The sequence below is a fragment of the Cavia porcellus genome, unplaced genomic scaffold (assembly GCF_034190915.1).
Source record: "Cavia porcellus strain 051 isolate PalLab524CR breed Dunkin Hartley unplaced genomic scaffold, mCavPor4.1 scaffold_1, whole genome shotgun sequence".
In the NCBI taxonomy this organism is placed as follows: domain Eukaryota; kingdom Metazoa; phylum Chordata; class Mammalia; order Rodentia; family Caviidae; genus Cavia; species Cavia porcellus.
This window is the reverse complement of record NW_026947484.1, coordinates 40,411,832-40,433,909: the sequence shown is the minus strand read 5'-3', so window position 1 is coordinate 40,433,909 and position 22,078 is coordinate 40,411,832. Positions and strand designations below refer to the sequence as shown.

Sequence of the window (22,078 nt, the reverse complement as noted above, 5' to 3'; positions counted from 1 at the left end):
GCCTTGGACAGCTCAGGATTGGCAAACAGGGCACTATTTTATGTGGGGTGCTGACCTATGACGAGATGTATGGGTGTGTGGCCAAACGGCTGACCACGTAGTGGATCATGGTTCAGGACACCAGCGGCTTCTCTTGCTGGGGAATGACTTAGCAGATGCCCTGACCAGGCAACTGCAATGGCTGAGTGCTGCTTCTCTGATCTTCTTACGGTAACTACTACTTTTGTAAATAATTTGATACTAACTCTGGTAAAAAAAAAACTGTTGACTCGGCATGGTGTTACATCACTGTAACACCGGCACTTGGGAGGCTGAGGTAGGGAGGACTGTTATTAGGTTTGAGGCCAGCATGAACTATATAGCAAGACTCTGTCTCAAAAGGAAAAAAAATATTGCTGTTATCTTTTAATTAATTAATTTTTGAGGCAGGTTCTCACTGTAGTGCAGGCTGGCCTTGGTCTCACTTATGTAGCCCAGGCTGGCTCTGAACTCATGCCAATCCCCCTGTTGCAGCTTCCTGACTGTGTGTCCTCCTGCCACCACTCCAGGTCTATCTTTTAATTTTAATATCTTGTCTTTCTAAGAAAGCTATAAATTTTTAAGCACAAAAATCTGATTTTTACATCTGTGAGATGGGACATGTGTTAGAAGACCTAAGAAGAGTGAATGTAGGAAACACGTTATCCAAAAAAAGGGGCAGGGGATGGAGTGGAAGGGTGATCCAGGCAGTGACCAACATACAAAAAAGGCCAGAAGACTCAACAGTTAAAAGCAAGTGGGCAAGATACAACAATTTTTGTGGAAGTAGTGAGGAGACCAGGAGGACAGGAGGAGTCATTACTGAATAATTAGCATTTCATCTTGAAGGCTGTTGGAGCTACTGCCAGACATGAAACAAAAGGCGAACGACTACCTGAGATCTGAAGAGTAGGGTTACAAGATCACATCTGCCCTCAGATCAGTTCTGAAGCAGTATAGTTGACCCAACAATTATTTCACTTGACTGTATTTCATGATGAATTATTAAAAAATGTATAAACTGGACTACAAAACTATTAAACATGGTATTCAGTTAACTTTACTGAGATTTTACAATTCATAACATTCTCAATATTCCTAAAGTATTATATTCAGTGTTATATTGTTAACAAGGGAGTTATCCCAACATACCTTGCTGTGGATCACTTTTAAAAGAAGCATGGTTCAAAGTCATTAAAAAGGGAGAGGGGGTAGGAAATAAGAGCTTATGGAATTTACTCACATCCATTGACAAAATTTAACCTCCCTTCAAAGACACTAGAATTCACTTCTGAAAACATAAATTAGACAAAGCTATTCCCTTTCTCAGAAAATACAACTTGCTTCAACTAGCATTTATTTCTCTAACATGTTTTGGTTAGGGGAGCCATCGAGTTTATGAATTCTAATACAATTTAGTAATTGGATGTTTTCAGTTGACGAGGGTGGAAGTGGTTTTTAATAATTGCCCCATCCCAGAATCACACAATGATTTAGGCAAGATGGATGAAGGAATCAGCAATTCCTCTGATGAAATGTTAAGGGAAGTAGAACTATAAATCACAAAATTTTTAAAGATACAGAAGTACTTGAGTTACTAATGGGGCAAAAATGCTCTTAGTAAACAAATTAACTCAGATACATGGAAACATTAAGATAAACAGATAATAAATCACACAAGAACTTGTGCTATGAGGTCACACTTACCAAACTTGAACCTTTGCTCCACTGTTTAGGGTCAGGGAAACATAAAAAGCACTTAAAAGTTCTTTGTACTTCAGTTTCCCTATCGATAAAATGGGATAAAAATTCTTCCTTTAAAATGTGTGAGGATTATGGAATAAAAAATATGTAGAAAACTTAAAACAGGTCCTAACATGAAATGACTTTTAAAAACTGTATTATAATCATCAAATTCAATTTAGAACCTTGAATAATGCCTAGCACATTAGAAAGAGCAGATAAGTGTTTCACAGATGAATGTCCACATTTAAAGAAACTACGTTAAGTGAGGATTTTATTATACCTGTATGTCTAATTTTTAGAATAAGCAATCATTAATGGCTTCTGGAGATTTGTTCCAGCTTTTACTTTCATTTGAGCAATAGGTAGCCTAAGATTTACATGTTAAACTAATTCTGTTATTGCTCTAGAGCAATATTATATCCGTTTAAAATAGGAAATAAATAAAATTTAAAATATATAAATCTATTAGAGTATTCAAGGACTCTGGCTTGACTTGTAACTTTATGAGCTCATCTTTGAAGATAAATGCCCTTTCCTGAAAAATCTGAGAAGATATTGGAAATAATTTTAGTGTCAGAGTGTCCTTACGACATGGAAGGAAGGCTGAGGGTGTAGCTCAGTGATACAGCACCTGCCTAGCTTGGGCAAGATCCTGGGTTCAATTCCTAGTACTGGGGGAAATCAACTGATCAAAGAGGAAAAAACTGGGACAATAAATAAAAATTTAAAAATAATCTTCTGGGGGCTGGGGTTTAGCTCAGCAGCGTAAGTGCCTGTCTTGCAAGCAGGCAGTCGTGAGTTCGACCCCGGTACCGATAAAAAGGAAAAAAGACCCCCCCCAAAAAACAAAAAATCTTCTGAGTTTCACCATATCATATAAAGAGCTTGGAAGAAATCACACCATCCAAAACGAGTACGTTCAACAAACTGACAAATGAATAAACTTTACTCAGATCCATCAGAGAAGTGAGGTCAACACCCAAACTGTAACCTCAAAATTGAACAAATGAGTAGATACACAGAACCACAATTTATAGAGCAAACCTGTGAGCAGGAAACCTAGAGTAAGAAAACTTGAACTATAATGTGACAAATTGCTAAAGGCTCCATACCAACAAATGCGAGGGGCAGGGCCAAGTTACAGGGGAACCCTCACTCTTATGTGTGTAGGTAACCATTTTGGGATGTGTAACTAAGAGCATTTTGTTTTTTAACAAGGCATGCCATTAAAAGAAACTTTTTTTTTTTAATCGATACTAGGGATCGAACTCAAAAGAAACTATTTCTACTAGAGCCTAACCTGTTGGGAGAAGGAAAATACTTACCTCCAACTGACTCTTGATTTTCACATGGGAAAAGAGAAGTCTCCCTCTAGCCCTTCTGTGCTACCGAAGGAGGAAGGTGTTGATTTTTGTTGTTTTTGAGACAGGGTCTAGCTATGTACTCCAGGTTGGCCTCGAACTCACAGTGTTGGTCCTGTCTTACCTCCCCAGGGCTGGGATTACAAGTATGCACCACCACACCCACCTTTTTAGGAAGAGTATGTGGAAAAGCACTAGTAAATATCAGTCTAACCACAGAGAAACATCAAATGATCAAAATGACCAGATGACTGAGACTCATTACAGGACCACAGAATGCTTTCCTTTCCCTTCCACCTTAGCAGCACAGTACTTAAGGCCTACTTACCACAACTCCTCTTCATCTAGTATAGCATATCCACAGAAAAGGTCAAGGCACATTAAATGGCAAGAAAACAGTTTGAAGAGAATGAAAAGAAAAACCAATAGAATGTGTCAGGTATACCAAGAAGACTTAAATTATTAGAGCCAGAATTTATTTTAAAAAACTACAATGGTACAGACTTAATGGAAAAACCAGGTAACACGCAAGGACAGACAAGTAATGTACCTGAGAGGTAGAAACCCTAAGAGTACCAAAAAGAAACCTAGAGGTCAAAAAAAAAAAAAAACCAAAAAACAAAAAAAACAAAACACTGTACAGGAAGAATGCCTTTCACCAAATACCTAGCTATGGCTAAGGAAAGAATCTCTGAGCTTGATGATATGACAATGGAAACATTCAAATGTGAAAAGCAAAAAGAATAAAATAGAAAATGTGCAAGACCTGTGGGAACACTTTAAAAGATGTAACACATATGTAATGGGAACTTCAGAAGAACAAATAGGAAAAAATAAAAAAAAACTGAGGCAATAATGATTGAGAATTTCCCTAAATTAATGTCACAAACCAAACCACAGGTCCAGAAATCTCAAAAGACATCAACCCAAAATAATGCCAGAAAAACTATAGAGAGGCGTATCTTTTTGGTGGTGGTGGGGACAAATCAGGGCCTTTTGCACTGAGCTACATTCCCAGTCCTTTTTATTTTTTATTTTTGAGACACAATGATCCTCCTGCCTCACTGTCCCAGTGTCTATGACATCTGGCCAGGCCTAGCATTTTCAAACTATAGATAATGAAAGATAAAGCAAAACTTGGGGCACAAGGGAAAGGGGGAACCTTTCCTGTAGACAAGGGAAGATAATAATATCTGACTTCTCAGAAATCATGAAAATGAGAAGTGTGGAATGAAATATTAAGTGTTTAGAGGAAAAAGACAACCTTACCAACCTAGAATTCTTCTATAGCTTGGAAAATTATCCTCAAAAGTGAAATAAACTGGGGGGAGGGAAGGTGGTGCATGCCTAAATAATCTTAGCACTTAGGAGGCTGAGGCAGGAGAATACCTGTGAGTTCAAGGCCAATCGGGTTTACATAGTGAGTTCAAGGTCAGCCAGAACTACATAGTGAAACCCTGTCTCAAAAAGCAGAGCAAAAAAGTAAAGAACAACTAAAAATGTTTAAGGACAAAAAGAAATTGGGGAAATTTGCCAGTAAATCCTGTCTCATAACAAATGTTCAAAGAAATTTTCCAGATAAAAAAGAAAATTATACAGGTCAGGAACCTGGCTTCTTATAAATAAAAGAAGCAAACTGGAGAAAGAACAAATGAAAGTAAAATGAAGAGTTATTTTTCTTATTCTTAATTGATTTAGAGCTCAAAATAAGAACAATGTAATTGTTTATGTATGTTTATGTGTATGTGTGGGGATATATAAATGTACATTGCAAACTACAGACAAACTACCAAAAAAGTAAAAATTAAAAGCATAATTGATAAACTAAGAAAGTAGTGAAAATAGAATAATCTCTAAAATACTCAAAAACACAAAAGGCAAAAAAAAAAAGGTGACAAAAAGGAACAAAAAATATGATCAGAAAACACATGCTTTCTTTTACATAAGAAACTTAAAGTATAAATAATGTAATGAAAAAGCAGAAAACGGGGCTGGGGATTTAGCTCAGCGGCATAAGCACCTGCCTTGCAAGCAGGCGGTCATGAGTTCGATTCCCGGTACCGATAAAAACGAAAAAGACAAAAAAAAAAAAAAAAGAAAAAGCAGAAAACATCAAATATGGTAGACAGTAATCCAGCTATATCAATAATCATGTTAAATATCAAGAGTTTAAAGTATACCCATTAAAAAAGTGATTATCAGAGTAAATTTTTAAAAAGGCCTAGCTATATACTGTAAAAAATGATAGCTATAGACAAAAATCATGGTAGCTGAACTACACAGTATGACCCTGTCTCAAAAAAACAAAAAGAAACAAAAATCATGAGATGCAGGTGGATATGGTAGTGCATGCCTATAAACTGAGCACTCCTATAATACTAGCATTTGGAAGGCTGAAGCAGGAGGACTGCTATAAATTTGAGATCATTTTGGGCCACAACTGAGTTCAAGGCCAGTGTGAACTACACAGTAAGACTGTGTCTTAAAAAACCAAAAGTAAATAAATAAAAAACAAAAAATACCGGATGGAAAATGACCATGCTAACACTAATCGAAAGAAGATAAAGCTGTATTAGTTTTGAGACAACACAGATTTCAGAGTAAGGAAAATTATCAGAGAGAGGAACATCTCATAATGATAAAAGGATCAATACAAGAAAACGATACTCTTTAATGTGAATGCATGTAACAACAGAATGTCGAATTACAGGAGAGAAAAAACTGCAAGGAGAAACCTATTAATTCACTACTATAATTGGAGACTTACTTCATTGCCCCTCTAGCAGAAACAGACAGATAGAGCAGGAAAAAAAAATCAGTTAAGGAAACACTCCAACTCAACCACCATCAATCAACTGGATATAACTGACATCTACCTACGATTTCATCCAAAACAGTTCATACATTCTTCCCAAACTCAGAAAGAACATTCACCATACAGATCATATCTGTGGCCAATGAAATACCCGTTAACAAATGTAAAAGAATAGAAATGATTCAGTATGCGCTCTCAGACCACCAAACAGCAAGAGCTAGAAAATCCTCAAATACTTGAGATTGAATAACACATTTGTAAATTATATAGGTCAAACAAAAAAATCTCAAGTGAACTTTAAAAATATTTTAAAGGAAACAAAGTAAAATATAATTCCTGAATATATGAGGGATGTGTAAAAGCCATGCTTAGAAAGTCACAGAATTTAATGTATATTAAAAACCAAAGATCTAAAATCAATCATTTAGGCTTATATATGTCTTAGGAAATTAGAAAAAGTTTATTACACCCCAAAATAAGAAAAAAACCAAGAGAAACAATAGAAAACCAATGAAAATAGGAAATAAAGAGATGAAAAAAAAGTTAAAACCCAAAAGTGGCTCTTTGAAAAGATCAACACAATGGATAAGCCTTTGGCAAGATTCATTGAGAAGAGAGAGGACACAGATTACACTAGAAATGAAAGAGGCAGATCATCACTACAGATGACATAGACATTAAAAGAGTAAGGGCAAACTATAAACAAATCTATCCTCACGAATTTAATAACCTGGAAGAAATGGACCAATTCCTTCTAAGATACAACCTGACAAAGCTCACAAGGGGAAAAATAAGCCATTTGATCAGGCCTAAGTCTCTAAAGATGGCAAATAAATAATCACCTTCCAAACCACAAAGTACTAGGCTCAGTTGGTTGTACTAGTGAATTCTAGTACACATTTAAGGGCAAAATTAGACCAATTTGCTGTAGTCTTAAGCAGAAGACAGAATTACAAGGAATACTTCCCACCTTATTCCATAAGATTAGTATATATAGTAAAATTCAGAAAAAGGAAAAACTATGGTGACAGTAAAAGGCTCAGATGGTACAAGATTAACAAGGATAAACACTCATGGCACAGAGGATTGTAGGATGGTGAAACTATTTTAATTAGTATATATTAGTGTATATTTGCAACACATCATAGTGGGATGACTAGTACACGTATACTGCGTATCAATAATTTTCCATTCCTGTATCTCCTTCCCACCCGCCTTCTCGCTCCCTTCCCCACTTCCAACAAGTTCTCCTTTTTGCTTCCAATCATCTCTCCTTTGTTTTACTCTATTTTAGGCTTCTCATATAAAAGAAATGGCTATATTTAACTGTCTACGCCTCACATTTCACCTATAGTCTCGTTTCATCCATTTTCCTGCAAGTAACCTGACTTTATTCTTCTTTATACTGAACAGCATTTCATCACGTACAGATGTCACACTTTCTTTATCCATTCATCTGTTGATGGTCATCTATCTAGCCTATCGAATAACATTAGTGTATGGATCTAAAGGTGCAAAACATATAAAAATGATGCACATATACAAATATTTATATATTCATTCTCTGTCCATCACTAAGATAATTTCCACAGACCATTTCTGAGCAAGTCATTATGACCTGGGTTTCCAGGATTATTTCACCACAGTGTCTTTCAAATGAAAAATATGACTATTTGAAATTTCAAAAATGCACTTACTGGTTCTTATTGTCTTAACCAATAAGAGAATTTTCTTGGTTTTCTGTTAGTTTTGTTTTAAAGAGTCTTGCTTTAGAGAGCAGGCTGGCTTCGAACTCATGGTACAGTTCAGGCTGGCCTCAAACTGGCAGTGACCTTCCTGCCTCAGCCTCCTGAGTACTGGAATTATAGGCATGAGTCACCTTGCCTAGTCAGAATCTTCTACATACTATGTATATACTCTGCCACTTAGACCTAACATATAATAAGCAGTCTTAAAATTAGAGCTTACAGAAAACCACCTTCTGCCAGGTAATGTTTATAATTCATAATAATAAGTGTAAAACCAGACTATACAAATCTAAAAAATGTATTTTTAAAAATCTGCAAATTTTGGCATTGAAAGGAACCAATGATAACACTTAGGTTATTTCAATTTGTTTGAGATCTACTGCAAAAAGTCCAAATTCATTATGTACAGCCTGTGACTGACGATATTTTTTTTCCTTTTTCATGGTATAAAAACAATACACATTTAGTAGAAACCCCACTTTTTTATATTCTCCTGGGCTAGCAGTGCTGATGGTGGCAGCGGGCTGTAGCTCTCAATCAGCCAGGATCAGGAGGGTGAAGAGCCCATTCTTTCTATGGTGCGCTGGGTTGCTAAACTGTGAGGATCAGTAGGTCAGGTGTATTCAATGTTTTTGATTTATGATATTTTCAACTTACAATGGGTTTATTAGGATGTAGAACAATAAAACATGATCTTCATATTTTACTCCTGCTCATATTGCTAGTTTCATCTTTCAGCTCCTTACCACTAGACCTACTGTGGCAGCTTTTGCAAAAAACTTCCCATTCTCTTATTTTTAATTTGCTAATTCCTTTCATAAACTGATGTCCATGCTACTCCTTCAGTCTGAAATTCACCAAGACCCATCCACACTTAGGAAATGATATTCACCTTTCATCACACCATTTGAATCATAATCACACAGATGAAAGAATTTATAATAAGTTTGAAAACAGAACCACGTGGAGTAATTCTAAGTACAAAAAAAAAATCTGAGCTGTGTTACTAGTAATTTTTTTGTGTGTACTGTAGAATACAGCATACAAATGTAACTGACTATTATTGAGAACTAAAGTTTTATAGTGGGAAAAGGGACTGTAAGTAGAACACAGAATGAAATAAAATAAGGAAGAACCCTGCACTACTGGATTTGGATCCACGCTATCAATGTGAACATTAAAAAAAAAAAGGCACTGTGTGTGGGGTGCTCCCTGATTCTGTTCACTAAGGAGCAAGGGCAAGAAAGAGCAATCAGCAAATCTGTACTCAGACTTTGGTCTTTAAATACCATCTTCTACTACAAATGCAGAATTAGAACTGCAAAAAACAGCTGATTTCAGGTCTGAAGCAAGAAAAATACACAATTAGCCTGAATAATACACTAGACTTTAAGGAAGTGCCAAAAGACTTCCAGTAAATAAAAAGACATTGCCAAAGAACAAGTCACATGGAGCAATTTTAGCATTGACAAAGCTAAATACTTTTTAGTATCAAAAACTAAGAAATACATAATTACTACTTGTAGAAGAAAAACAAATTGCAGGTAAGGGATATAAAAGAAACATTAGATTTTCTTTACCTTTTTCGTACCCTCCAAGTAACAAACGATAAAGATTAGAAATCTTAATGGATGGTAAAAACATGGAAGTGGTTTTTATGGAAGATTCTCAAGGTATGACCCTGTAAATTATATGCTAAATATGCAAAGCAAAATGTCTTTACACAAGATCTGGTTATCACCACCATTGATATAATTAAGCATCACTAGTAGTCGCACAATCTGATATCATCTGTGATGTGATATAGTGTGAAGTTAATATTACATATCTTCTATGTAATGTATTTGCTAAAAATGCTCATACTAAAGTATCTGATTCTCATACCAAGTAATCGGATAAATTTAAAATTTAAGACATTCTACAAAATAAGTACCCCTTGACTCTTAGAAAAAAAGTCAGTCAAGAAAAACTAAAGAAGCACAAACAGACAATGGTAGGTTAAAAAACACATTAAACATGAACAATAACTGCATCCTGGATGATAAAAGCAAAACGAAAAAGACTAAAACACACTCTGGGGACAAACAGGGAAATTTAAAGACAACTATCTATTAGATATTACTGAATTACAATAAAATCCTGAAGCATGATAATGATATGATAGGATATGATATGTCCTAAAGAGAAATTTATTCTCAGGGGACATATGTCAATATAGTTAGAAGTTCAATGTCAAAATATATGTAACTTTCAAATGGTTTAGGAAGACGTTCACTGCAAATATACATAAAAATATATGGGTGCTCATTGTGTCTGAAGATTTGGAATTTTATAATAAAAGTTGGGGAAAGGAGTCTCAATTCAAGTGTCACATCTTCTCTGAAGGCATTTTTTTTTTTTTCTAGTAGAATTCTTTTTTCTGTCTTCAGTATCCTCACAGTAGTTTATATTTCTATTTTAGCACTTTAGATACTCTCGTTAACTGCCAATTTATGTCTGATCTTTTACTTAAACTGTGGAACTGCTTTTATTTTCATTCCTAGAACTTAGTTCCTTGTATGGCACCTACTCTTCAGTGTTTGTTGTATGAATGACATTCCAAAGCAGTACGCCAAAGCTGAAATCCAAGAATTATCCAAATCACACCGTGCCTGAAATTTAATCAAATCAAATCAATGAAGTGTTAAATGGTCTGACGCAGCCTCTACTATAATGGGCACATCATCATTTAAAACAAACCACGACAACAGTACCGCAGCCTCTCTACAATTCTTTTCAGTTTCAACTCAAGAATATTAGAGAAGATGCATACCTGCTCCATGTCCTTGGAACTGGAGGTTGGGTTTTCTTCCATAGTTCCAGGCTGCTCATTTTCCCATGGTAACTTGTTTTTTCCTTTTCCTGCACTTAGTACCCTTCGGGTGCAGACAGTAGGACTATAAGATCCATACATTTGCATGCTTTCCCTTGTAGGCTCCCCACAGTGACAGTGTGCACTCTGATTTCTGTTAGCAGCCAAAAGCCAGTCTGTATCTGCTCCATGTGCCAAATGGCTTGATCGACTCTGGGCTGAAGATGGCATGAGTGTTGCATATTCCACAAATCCTTTTTCTGTTAGCTTCGGTAGAGTTTTTCGAGCCAACCTAGCCTGCACAGCATTCATCACTCCATCTCCATTATCTTGCATTTCAATAGTATCCACAGCTTTAAAAAGGATGTTGGTTTTACCTGAGCCCAATGATGATGCCAACACAGCAAAAGCTTCCAGAGCTGCTTGGCGCACCCTGCGCTTGGTATCTACAAGAGCTGGGGCAAGATCAAAAGACAGTTTGGGTAAATCAAAATCCTCACTGGGATAGGTCAGAAGGGAGCAGATGCAAATGTTCACCACTTCTTCTCTTACTCTGGAATGCTTATGTTTAAGATGCTCCAGCAGTAAACAAAGCACCCGTTGAGGACCTACTTCCTTCATTAGCTTAAGAAAGATTTTCATATATTCCTGTTTGATCACCAATTTGTTGTCTGCCAATACTTTGACAGAGGTTGTTATAACTGGCCCCAAGAACTGTTGCACCTGCTCTCCAAGGCGAATAACCAGTAAATGCAGAACCTGAAGTGCTCCATGGACAACTTTGAAATTAGAGTCGTCTAACAAATTGTACAACAAGCTAATGAAACCGACAAGACTGGAATGAGTGGTAGAACTAGGGTTAAATTTTCCCAGCACCTGTTTTAGCTCTTCAACGGCCTGAGTCCGGTTCTTATAGTTTTCCTGATCCAATAATCTGGAATGCAGTTCCTGAGGAATAATCCCAAATTTAAGATTGCTACTGGAAACAGTTACGGCACAGGGGACTGGCTCTTCAGGAAACCCTGAGGCTTCGAGTTCTAAGTAATAAGGAACCTGACTTCCGAACTGGGACTCCAGGCGGCGATTGTAGAGTCTTCTCAGGGCAGACGGGAGGCGAGAGATGTAGGAGTGAAATCTCTCCTGGCCAAGTCGCTCCCCAATTTGTTGAAGTGCCGAGAAAGCTGTGTCTGATTCGTCTTCTAGCTCCTGGTCGCTAAGCTTTCTAGCTAGGGCTATGATCACTTCAGTGAGATCCAAGCCGAGCAACAAATCTTCAGGAGTAAGTAAGATAGGGAGCAGCAGCGCGGTGGAAGCTCTAAGCTGGGCATCGGTACTTTCTAGACCTTGTTGAATAAGCGCTCTGAGCACCTGTCCCGAGCTACGTTTCAGGCATATATGCAGGATCTGAAGCGCATCTTTCCGCAGGGCTGGATCCTCTTCGCGTAAGGAGAGAACTAGTTGAGGCAGAAGGGCTAAACTAAAGACCTCTTCCAGCTGGCCTGCCTCCCCCTGGCCCCGGAGAACGTCCAAGAGAAGCTGCAAGCACAGTCGCTTTTCATCACTGCCTCCTTCCACGAGCACTCGGCCCAGGGCCCGATACAACGCTTCTTTGCGGCGAGGGAAGCCAAGCCGACCGCTCCGCCGCGGCAACGCAGCCTGCAAAGCCTGGAAAGCCTCGGAAGGATCCGGTGCGGTACGCAAGAGCTGAAAGAGCCTGGTCTCCTCTTCATCCCCGCCCGACGAACCTCCTCCAGGCCCAGACCAGCTACCTGAGACCGCCTCCGCGGGCAGCAAGAGGGTTGATGGCAGGGGCGAAGGCGTAGAGGGGTAAGAGCCGTGGTCCCCAGCAACTCCACGGCAGTAGTAGCTTTTCTCTCCTCTCATGGTGCCCCCGACTCGACGAACATCAGTCTCTGGGGCGGAAGGGCGACTGTGGCTCTGGGGGCGATAGGCACACGGGGCTAAAAGGGGTGGCAGCGGGAGCAGCGCGGACGGCGCAGCCGCCATGGAGGGTCGTCAGGTTCCTGGAGGGAACCATTGCCCTCTCCGAAGTGTCCGATGAAGTCCAGCTTTCCAGTTCCTCTCCAAGCCCCCGGTTGCGGAGGAGGAAAAGAAACAGCCCGAGTCAGCTGCCAGGCCGCCTCCGACCATGGGAGGCAGCCTCCAGCAAAATGGCCCCCGCCTAAGCCCCAGACCCCACAGCGGCTGCCACCAGGCGTAACCAGGGGCACCACGTGACCAAACCGATCGCTTCCATGGTGATGGACCCAGGGCAGGCCTGTTAACCCGGAAATCAAATCTACCGAAGTGAATGATGGGCCTTGTAGTCCACGTCAGGAGTGACGCTTGGACGGGAGGCTCCGGGAAGAGGAAGTCTGAAATCTGGCATGTACCGGGGAGAGGCGGGGCGGGGACGTTCGGCGGAAGTGACGGTCTAAGCACTCCGGGCGGAAGCTCCCCGCCCCACCCGTAAGAGTTGAGGTTTGATCGGAGCAAGTGAGAATTATTCCCGGGCTCCAGTTGTGCATCGCTCCTCCTGCTGTTGCTGCAGGTGCGATTCCTCGGACTCAGGTATTTTCCTTTTGCTGTCTAGCAGGGGCTCAGGCTTCGGCAAGGTTTTGCCCGACCGCCCCTGGAGCTAGCGTGAAAGAGAAAGAATGGACGGGAACAGGCGGGGAGGGAGGCGACATCTTCTGCACTGCTCGTTCCTGTGGTAAACGCGTTATTCTCAGCCCTGAGCAAGTGCGATCCTTCTTCCTGTAGTCCGCTTATCCGTACTGGCGACCCTACACCTAGGCCGAACTCCCAGACTAGGTACTTTTTTTCCCTTTCTCTTTCAATTCCTGGACCTTTGGGACCTTATTTACCCCGCCTTTCTCCGCCTTTTCCCATTCTCAGACTCCTCTTACCCCGCTGGCTGTGGCAGGTTCACGGTTTTCTATCTTTTCTCTTTACCCGCATCACTGTAAATTCCCTTTAAATGCATATGACCTGCAAATAAGTCTGTTTCCTCTGTTGTTGCCCGCCTCGCTCCAGACGTTGTCAAAGGCTCCCCGCTAGTGCAGTTCCGCCGTGGGACTCCCCCAGCCCTCCCTCCGCCGCCCTAGGCTCTCTGCAGTCTCCTGGAAACATTGCAAAGACGATCAGTCAGCTGCGGTGGAAATTCTTGGCATCACAGCCCCCAGAGAATTCTGCCCTGTGGATTTAGGGTTGGTAGATATTTCATTGTTTTAGGCGGACTGAGAATTGGTTGGGCACCCTTTCTCAGTAATGAAACACAAGCGTATTTAGCGGAAGAGTTAGAGGATCTTGTGTGAGGCCGAATGCTGTGGAGTGTGGCACACGTATTAAAAATAAAAAGAAGAACACAGTTACTTTTGAATGACTCGATGAGAAAAGTCTGAGTTATAATTTGAAATCCAAGTTTTGTTCGCTTCAACTCTAAACCTGCGCCCCTCTGTGCCAGCTGGGATGTCTTTCAAGTACTTTTTAAAATCTTGGAGTACTTGAATCATATTTGCTAAACAATTTTATAATATTTCTGATGGATATAAATTCAAAAATTACTTCTAAATTTTGCGTCACATCACGCTTTGAATAGCATAAATGAGAGTGTTAGGGTAAATGAGTCTATGTAAATTGGTGTTGGGTTTTGTTTTAAATTCCACCTTGCATATTCACCTTGGTTGTTGTTGTTATTGTTTGTTTTGTTTTATTTTTTCCGGGAACCGAACTCTGGACCTTGCACTGGCCAGGCAGATACTGTACCGCTGAGCTATACCCCCGACCTTTTCTTATTCACATTGATGTATAACTAAATATGCCTAAATTGGCTTAGCTAGCATATTTCAGTATATTTCACAAACGATAAGAACCCCCTTTTGCCATTTTTAGGAACAGGATGAGACCTGGGGAGTAAAACCCAAGACGGTTATAGCGGTTGTCAATGAGAGAAAGAGGTGTGGTTTTCATGTTTCACTTAAGCTTAGATGGATACTTTTGCTTTTGTATGCTCAGATTTCAGGAACCCAGTCCAATGGAAAGTAAAAAGAGAATGATGAACACATTAGAATGTACACATTAAAATGCCCGTTTATGTTGCAATAGAAGATAAACCCTTTCCAGTGAACAGAATTTTCAGGTTGAAAATTCAATGTACTCTTTCTTGTATTGAAGAATTTATTTAGGAAGCCAAGTTAGTAACAAGAGCTTGTGTGGTAATTAGCGTTAAAGAAAAGAAGCTTAGGAAGTTTTGGTTGATATTTCATCATCAGTTATGGTAGAAGCTTAAGTATTATTCCTTCTATAATACTTTTCAAGGGACCTGAATACCAAAATGAAGCTATTAGTCTTTTTTCTGGGAAAAAAGCAAAATGAGCCTTTCTTTTGGCTTTTCTTTCTTGTTTTTTCAGGTCCCTATAGGACTCTGTGTTATCGTTGCATTTTTAAAAAGTCCAATTACATTTTGTCTTCTTGATGAAGACTTGGAAAATCAGTAGTATCCATGGTGGATATTTAGGAAATAAGACTTCGTTGCTGTCAACAGGTTTTGCTAATTAACTCCTATGGTTATATTGTGAAATATAAATCTCATCCTCTTAAGTATACCATATTCTGCTTATATGTATTATAAACACAAAGCAGGATTTTAACAGTAACATTTTTATTTTTGATTCTAAGAGTCCTTTGTGTACTGACTGAAAAACTTTTATATTTGATTGGAGATGTAGACAGGTAACAGATTTTTAATCAAATTCCAGAATAATGAAATATACTTTTAGTTGTATTAGAAAGTTGAAAGGAAGTAGTAAGAAGACATTGAAAATTGCATATTCATGTAAGAGTTAAGTTTCATGGAATACAGGATTATCTATGTTAATTTTTTAAGCTGAATTTAAGCAGAGTACACGCAGTTGCTCTAAAGATATCCTTTATAGAGCGGGCAAAGCATCACATGTTTATAATCCCGGCACTTGCCTGTGATCCTAGCACTCAGGGAGGTTGAGGTAGGAGGATCAGTATGAGTTTGAGACCAGTCTGGGCTACAAAGTGAGCTCAAAGCCAACCTTAACTGTATAGTGAGACCTCGTCTCAAAAATATAAAAAAAAAGAACATCCTTTATTTCTGTTGTCAGAGACTATAAATTTGTTGGGTTAGTCAGACAATCTAAGGGTATTAGAAACAGGTGTGAGTTTCATAAACTCTAAACAAATTATATTTTAAGAAGTTATTGTGAAATAGTGCTATGCAAATGAAAAGTGCTATAAATGTTAAGCAATTAACAATAACACCTTTTATTTATTGGCTGTATAACACATACTGTGTTATGTACTTAATGAATATTAACCTAAGCACACTATTTTGGAAGTTACATATTCTACGTTTGTACTGTCGCAGATTTTTGGGTATTTCCCCTGGAGAACAATTTGTCAGAGGGAAGTAAAGCTCACATTAATCAGTTTAGCTATTTATCTAAAGCTTTGGAAAAGAGAGTGTTGAAATATAGAATATAATTAGATCTTTCCATTGTTAATCATTGATTTTTTTTTACTCTACATTATTGATTAAATATACATATAATTTTTTTTGTAGCAGAGATGGAATTTGCAACCTCACACTTGTCAGGCAGGCGCTTATGCTATTGAGCTAAATCCCTGGCCCTGATATATTTTAATCTTTTTAAATTTGTTCTGAATCTTAATTGCTTGAGTCAAAACATTAACATGAGTTACATTAAGAGTTTAGTTTTATACTTATGGGATTAAACAAGTGGTATATTTTAGCTAACTTCATTTATATTCCAAAGCATCCCTACCGTGAGGACTATAAAAATCCAATTTTTATTGTGTTTTGAGCACTAATTTTTATAAGGAAACAGAATGTCACATCTCTTGCAAACAGTTCTTCAGTAGATGGGTTAATTATGTAACTAGGAGCTTTAAGATCATTTAGTAATCCCTTTGGGGACTTGTTTTATTTTGTGATATTTCTGATTCCATGATATAATAATGCATGTTATGACAGGCTTCTAATTTTGCTTCTCTAGATATAATGAAAATCAATCTCAAAGAAAAGGAAAATGTAACAATTTATTTCATAATCTCACTGATAAAATTATATGCTATCATTTGTTGAATTCTACCATGAGGCAAGTTGAACTGTGGAGAGGAAATTTAAGAAAGAGTTTATAATAAAATATTCTCCTGATGTTATATATCATGTTTTATATAGGAAATTTTGTTTTGATTGCTTTTAAACTGTCATGCTCATTTCTGTTCACCGTATATTTGCCATGATTGTGATCTACCAGTGTTTATATGGTGGCAGATAATTGTCTCCCAAGTGATTTCAGTGTCCCTGCTTTATAACTTAAATGTCAGTTAAACAGAGATAGTAAACTAATATCTTGATCTTTTATTACCTTGGTTTCAGAAGCCAAAATTATGAAATTACTGTGTATTATGGAAAGTTTGGTTTTATTTTTATGTCATCTAACATTTTAGATATTTATATATGTATATGATTTTAAGTGAAATATGATGTTATTAAGATTTTTCAGCTGTTTCTCAGTGTTGACTAATCCAGTTACTAGATTTACTTTTTTAATTTGTATTTTATTGGTAGGATTTAGCTATGCATAATGATAACATTCATCATAAGGAATTTATACCTACACATAAAGTATCTTGCTGCTGCTTTTTTCCCATGCCCTCCCCTCCCTTCAACCTTTCTTCCCCTCTTTATTTTATTTATTTACTTTTTTTGTCTTTTTGAGACAGGTCTCACTATACACTTCAGGCTGTCTTGAACTCACTTTGTAGCACATGCTGGTTTTGAACCTTCCAGGGATCCTCCTGCCTCAGCCTCTTTCGTTCTGGGATTACAGGCATGCACTCCCACACTGGGCCCCTCCCCTCTTTATTTCCATTTTTTCTTTCTGTTGTGTTTTTTCTGCCCCTCCCCTTTCCTATCCACCTCCCTCTCTTGTGTTTCCTTTCTCATTTGAATAATTTCTTCCCATTTCCCAATATTTATTATACATTTTCTGTTATACACTTTCAGTTTCTTACAACACAGAAGCTATGTGGTAATTACACAACATGTGTGTGCAGAATATTTCATGTAAGAGTACAGTCTCAGGGTGCATCTACTTAAACTAGAAACATCTCACACGTCTCCTTTGTTATGGCAGAGTTGTACCCCATTGTATTAAAAAACCACATCTTTATGCAAAATCTAAAACAATCCACAAATTGCATACAGTATATAGGTCCTCAATGTAGTGCTTTTACTCTCAGAGGAGAAAATATAAGAGATTAGGCAGGAAGAAAACCAGAAAAATAGAGAAAGAAGAGATCAGAAACAAGGCTTGAGGACAAAGTAAGACTACACAAACTTTGGGAGACTGGGAAGAAGATCGGAGGGACTGAGAAGGAAGACGTAAAAACAAGAACAAAGAATCAAGGAAAAAAAAACAGCAAAGAAAAAGTAGAAATATTAAAAAAAAAAAAAACAACACCAAATCTATCCACTTCAAGGAGTATCTCTGTGCTGTTGCTTGAAGACCAAGTTGGCAGACAGAGTCCAGAGCTGAGAGGATTAATCCCACCAAGCCAGCCATAGCTTTATGGCGGGGTAGTGGATATTCCAGCACCTTTAGTTCCATTGAATGCAGGCTGGCTTCTGGCTGTGAGACTGGAGCCGAGTTTGTTCAACTTGCAACATTCTCTATGGCTCTTGCCAATTTGAACTCCGCAACCTAATCCTGACACTGGCAGCTGCTAGACGGAGCCAGCCTGCAGCTGTTCTGAGTTCTGAGCTCTGGTGACACCTGTCTCCTGGAGGTTCTGAACCCGATGAACGGGAATACTCGCCAGCCACTCCAGCCTTCTTCCTCCACTGCTACATTCCGCTGGTGCATTTCTCCATGGAGGCTTCTGCGGTTGCCAGTAGTCACCATGCATTTGCAGGTCCTTCTTTGAAGTCTCTCTTCATTCTCTCTGTGGGCTTTATTTCTTGTTTCAGATCCTTCCTGGGGTCTCGGGGACCCACCACACTGCTTCTTCACTTTACTGTATTCCAATGTCTGGACACCCAATCTCAGAGACCCCCTTTTTCTGCTGCTCAGCACTCTGCCATCTTCCTGTTAAATTCTGTAGATTTACTTTGAAGTATATGTTTTATAGTACAAAATTAAGAACAAAAGAATTTCAAGTATATGGAGGAACCATTTGTTGTTAAACAAATAACAAAAGAGAATTATTATTGTATGAATACTTGATAGTTTCCCTGATAAATTTTTTAAATCTGATATGTGTATGTGGTCTATCCTTTTTAAGTTTAACAAGATTAAGAGATTGTGAGTTTATTTAATAAATGCAGCATAACATAGTATTTAAGAATTTTGGAATCAGAGAGCCAAGGTTTGGATCCATTTGGGCTTAATTGTTCTCAGATTTCTTTGTAAGATAGCGAAAATAATAACAATTCTTATATCTTACTGTTGCTATGGAGATGAAGGAAATTAATACATAAAAAATAAAAAGCTTAGAATGTTCCTGGTATGTTATGGCAATTGAACAAATTTGTATAATTTGGCTGAGTAAATATTTTTAAGCATCTCAACACTGATTAGTATTGTAATTTCTTGAGTATAATATATAGAGAGCATTATTCTTTGAAAGTAATGAAAACTAGTAACTCAATAATGAGTCCTAGTCTTGTGATTTTACCAAGTAATTTATACTCTTAGAATTTAAGATTCTCCATGTGGAAATCTTGTTCAAAGTTAAATGACCTGTGTTCTGCGTTTTTTTTAAAAAAAGGGAAAACTTTTACTTGCAAAACTTCAAAACATGTGGAAGAGTATGATGAAGCTCTGTATACATCACCCAGCTTCAGCAGTTTGTGACTCGTGACATTGTCTGGATCCCCATATCTTCCCTCACCCTGTAGTGTTCTGAAGCAGATCTGTGATAGCGTACTTTTGTAGAAGTACTTCAGGATTATTTGTAAAAGTTGAAATCTCAAAAGTATAACTTCAGTACCACTATTCAGCAACAAAATAACAGTGATTGTTTAGAATACAGTCAGCGTACAGATTTTCAGTTGCTTTCTAAATGTGTATGCACATGCTCATATATGTATTACACTTTGTACTTAGTATGTCTTTTAAGTTATTCTAATTTGTATGTTTACTCTTTTTTTATTTTTTGCAGTTTGTTAAAGCATGTAGATTATTCCATAAAAATTTTTAGAGTTTGTATGTTTTTGGCAATTGCATTTTTCTTAATTTTTTTTTAACATGCTTTTTCTTTTCCTTTTTTGGTAAGTTAATGGTTGTATCTAGTGTGTTGAGTATAGGACAGAACGCAATAATATTCATAGAGCTATGCAGGGTGACACATACCTATAATCCCAGGACTTGGGAAGCTGAGGCAAGATCATTGCCTCAAGTTCGAGCCAGCCTGGGGTACTGAGTTCAAGCCTAATCTACCTAGAGAGATCCTATCATAACCCCACCCCACCCCAAATTCATAGGTGATATTATATTGTGTTAAAAGGCCCTCTTTTTGCTGTCAAGGATCTCTCTTTACTAAAAAGTTAGTCACCCTTCAAAATCAGTGCCTTGTTAATTCATTAAGTTTGCAAATGTAATACTTTATCGTTACTTGTTCATTTATTAACTGGAGCACTTTTATAGAAAAAAAAACAGTGGTACAGATATCATATAGAGTATGATAAGTGCTTCTTCCCCTTTGTTTGCTGGGTTTTATTTAATGAATTAGTTCATTACCATCTTCTCATCTTCCAGTGGTGACTGATGGTTTTAAATTACTATTTTGAATGAATGGATTTAATATATTTGATGTATTTTAATGGATTACAGTTATTATTACTGATCATAAGTTTGTCCTATCTTTGAGTAATGAAGGCTTATTTATTTTGGTTCTTTTTTAAGTTTTTTTTTAAATGACCCTGGTAATCATGACAGCATGTAAAGATTACAAATTTATTTTGACATCTTCTCCCCAGCCCTGGAATCATCATTTATCCAAGTTCTAATCCCTTTGAAGGAAATAGTATTTAGGGACCACATCTGGGTGCTTGGAGTGCTATTGCAGTGGTCACTGTTTTCCTGGCCCTTTCATTAGACAGAATTAGGACATACAGTTTATTTTTTTCTATAAAATAATAGGCAGGTATGTATTTTATATGTATAAATATATGCTGACCTATTCTTCCTACATATATATCTGCTTATTCTCTGTGTTTAATTCAAAATTAAGAGTACAAGATTTACAATGAACATCTCCTTCGTCTGTGTCTCCTTTCTCCCACACTGAGAATCTTAGATTGTTGTAACTCTAGAAATGACAGAATTAGAACATTAACATGATTACTCATTTGCTTTGTAATGCACTATTCACACAGCAGTTTTAGAATACAAATAATACTATTTTTTAGCAGTGTGTTACTGAAAGTAATGTAAGACCCTCCTACCACATCCTTCATCTTAATGGAAAATGAACCCAGGGCCTTTGCATGTGGCTAAATCTTCCCATTTTTTAGTTTTTATTTTTAAGACAAGGTCCTTGCTAAGTCACTAAGTTGTCCAGTTGAGCCTGAGCTTACAATCTTCCTCCTTTATCCTCCTAGAGCACTGCTATTACAGGTGTGCACTACTGTGCCCAGCTGAGACTTTTTATAAAAAGACTTATCTCACTAGAGATGGATTGTCAAATTACTATTTTCACTTTATTTGGCATATCATGATTAAACCACTAACTTTGTACGTATTTCTTTCCAAACTTCATATTGTTTTAAGATTCAGTTTACTTTATAATTATGTGAACTTCTGATTTCAAATCAAAGCTATACAGAGATTTCTGTATTCAAGAACATCTAGAACTGGGGATTTAGCTCAGCAGCATAAGTGCCTGCCTGGCAAGTGCAAGGTTGTGAGTTTAACCCCCAGTACCAAGAAAAAAGGAATGTCTAGCTTCCACCCTCAGCAGATGAATAGATAAAATTAATGTGGTGTTTATACACAGTGGAGTACCATAAAGAAAGGTAAACTTGGGTCATGTATAGGAAAATGGATGTACTTGGATACATATATAGTCTTGCATTTATAGACTTGCAAGCATGAACCTTATGCATTTACATTTTATTTTATTTTTTTGAAACAGGGTCTTTTGGGGCTGGGGATTTAGCTCAGTGGCATAAGCACCTGCCTTGCAAGCAGGCAGTCATGAGTTCGATCCCTGGTACCGATAAAAAGGAAAAAGACCAAAAAAAAAGAAAGAAAGAAAGAAACAGGGTCTTTTTATGTGGGTTAGGCTGGCTTTGAACTCACTGTGGGGCCCAATTGGGCCTTAAACTCTTGGGTATCCTTCTGCCTCAGCCTCTGCCAAATGCTGGAATCCTTCTGCCAAATGCTGGAATTACAGATATGCGCCACAACTCTTGGCTACATTTGTAATTTGACAGTGTATTTTTAAGATTAATTATGAGAAAGACATCTTTTTTGGGCAA

The 22,078-nt window shown here is 37.8% G+C and overlaps 2 protein-coding genes across 9 annotated transcripts in view; one reads left to right on the top strand and one right to left on the bottom strand.

Annotated features, from left to right (window-relative positions):
* Positions 1–12,791, bottom strand: part of Togaram1 (TOG array regulator of axonemal microtubules 1) — a 93,143-nt gene extending 80,352 nt beyond the window's left edge. For 2 of the 5 annotated variants that reach the window (XM_063247007.1, XM_063247012.1), the window contains exon 1: positions 10,501–12,789. In XM_063247007.1, coding sequence (XP_063103077.1) covers positions 10,501–12,546 — 2,046 coding nt within the window. In that variant the 5' untranslated portion in view covers positions 12,547–12,789. Of the gene's footprint in view, positions 1–10,500 lie in introns of all 5 variants that reach the window. The other 3 variants (XM_063247021.1, XM_063247003.1, XM_063247014.1) reach the window with 3 other exon arrangements.
* A 161-nt stretch (positions 12,792–12,952) lies between these two features.
* Klhl28 (kelch like family member 28) overlaps positions 12,953–22,078 on the top strand; it is a 40,575-nt gene continuing 31,449 nt past the window's right edge. For 2 of the 4 annotated variants that reach the window (XM_063247039.1, XM_063247029.1), the window contains exon 1: positions 12,969–13,110. The gene's annotated coding sequence lies outside the window, so the exon portion shown is untranslated. Of the gene's footprint in view, positions 13,111–22,078 lie in introns of all 4 variants that reach the window. The other 2 variants (XM_003471766.5, XM_063247031.1) reach the window with 2 other exon arrangements.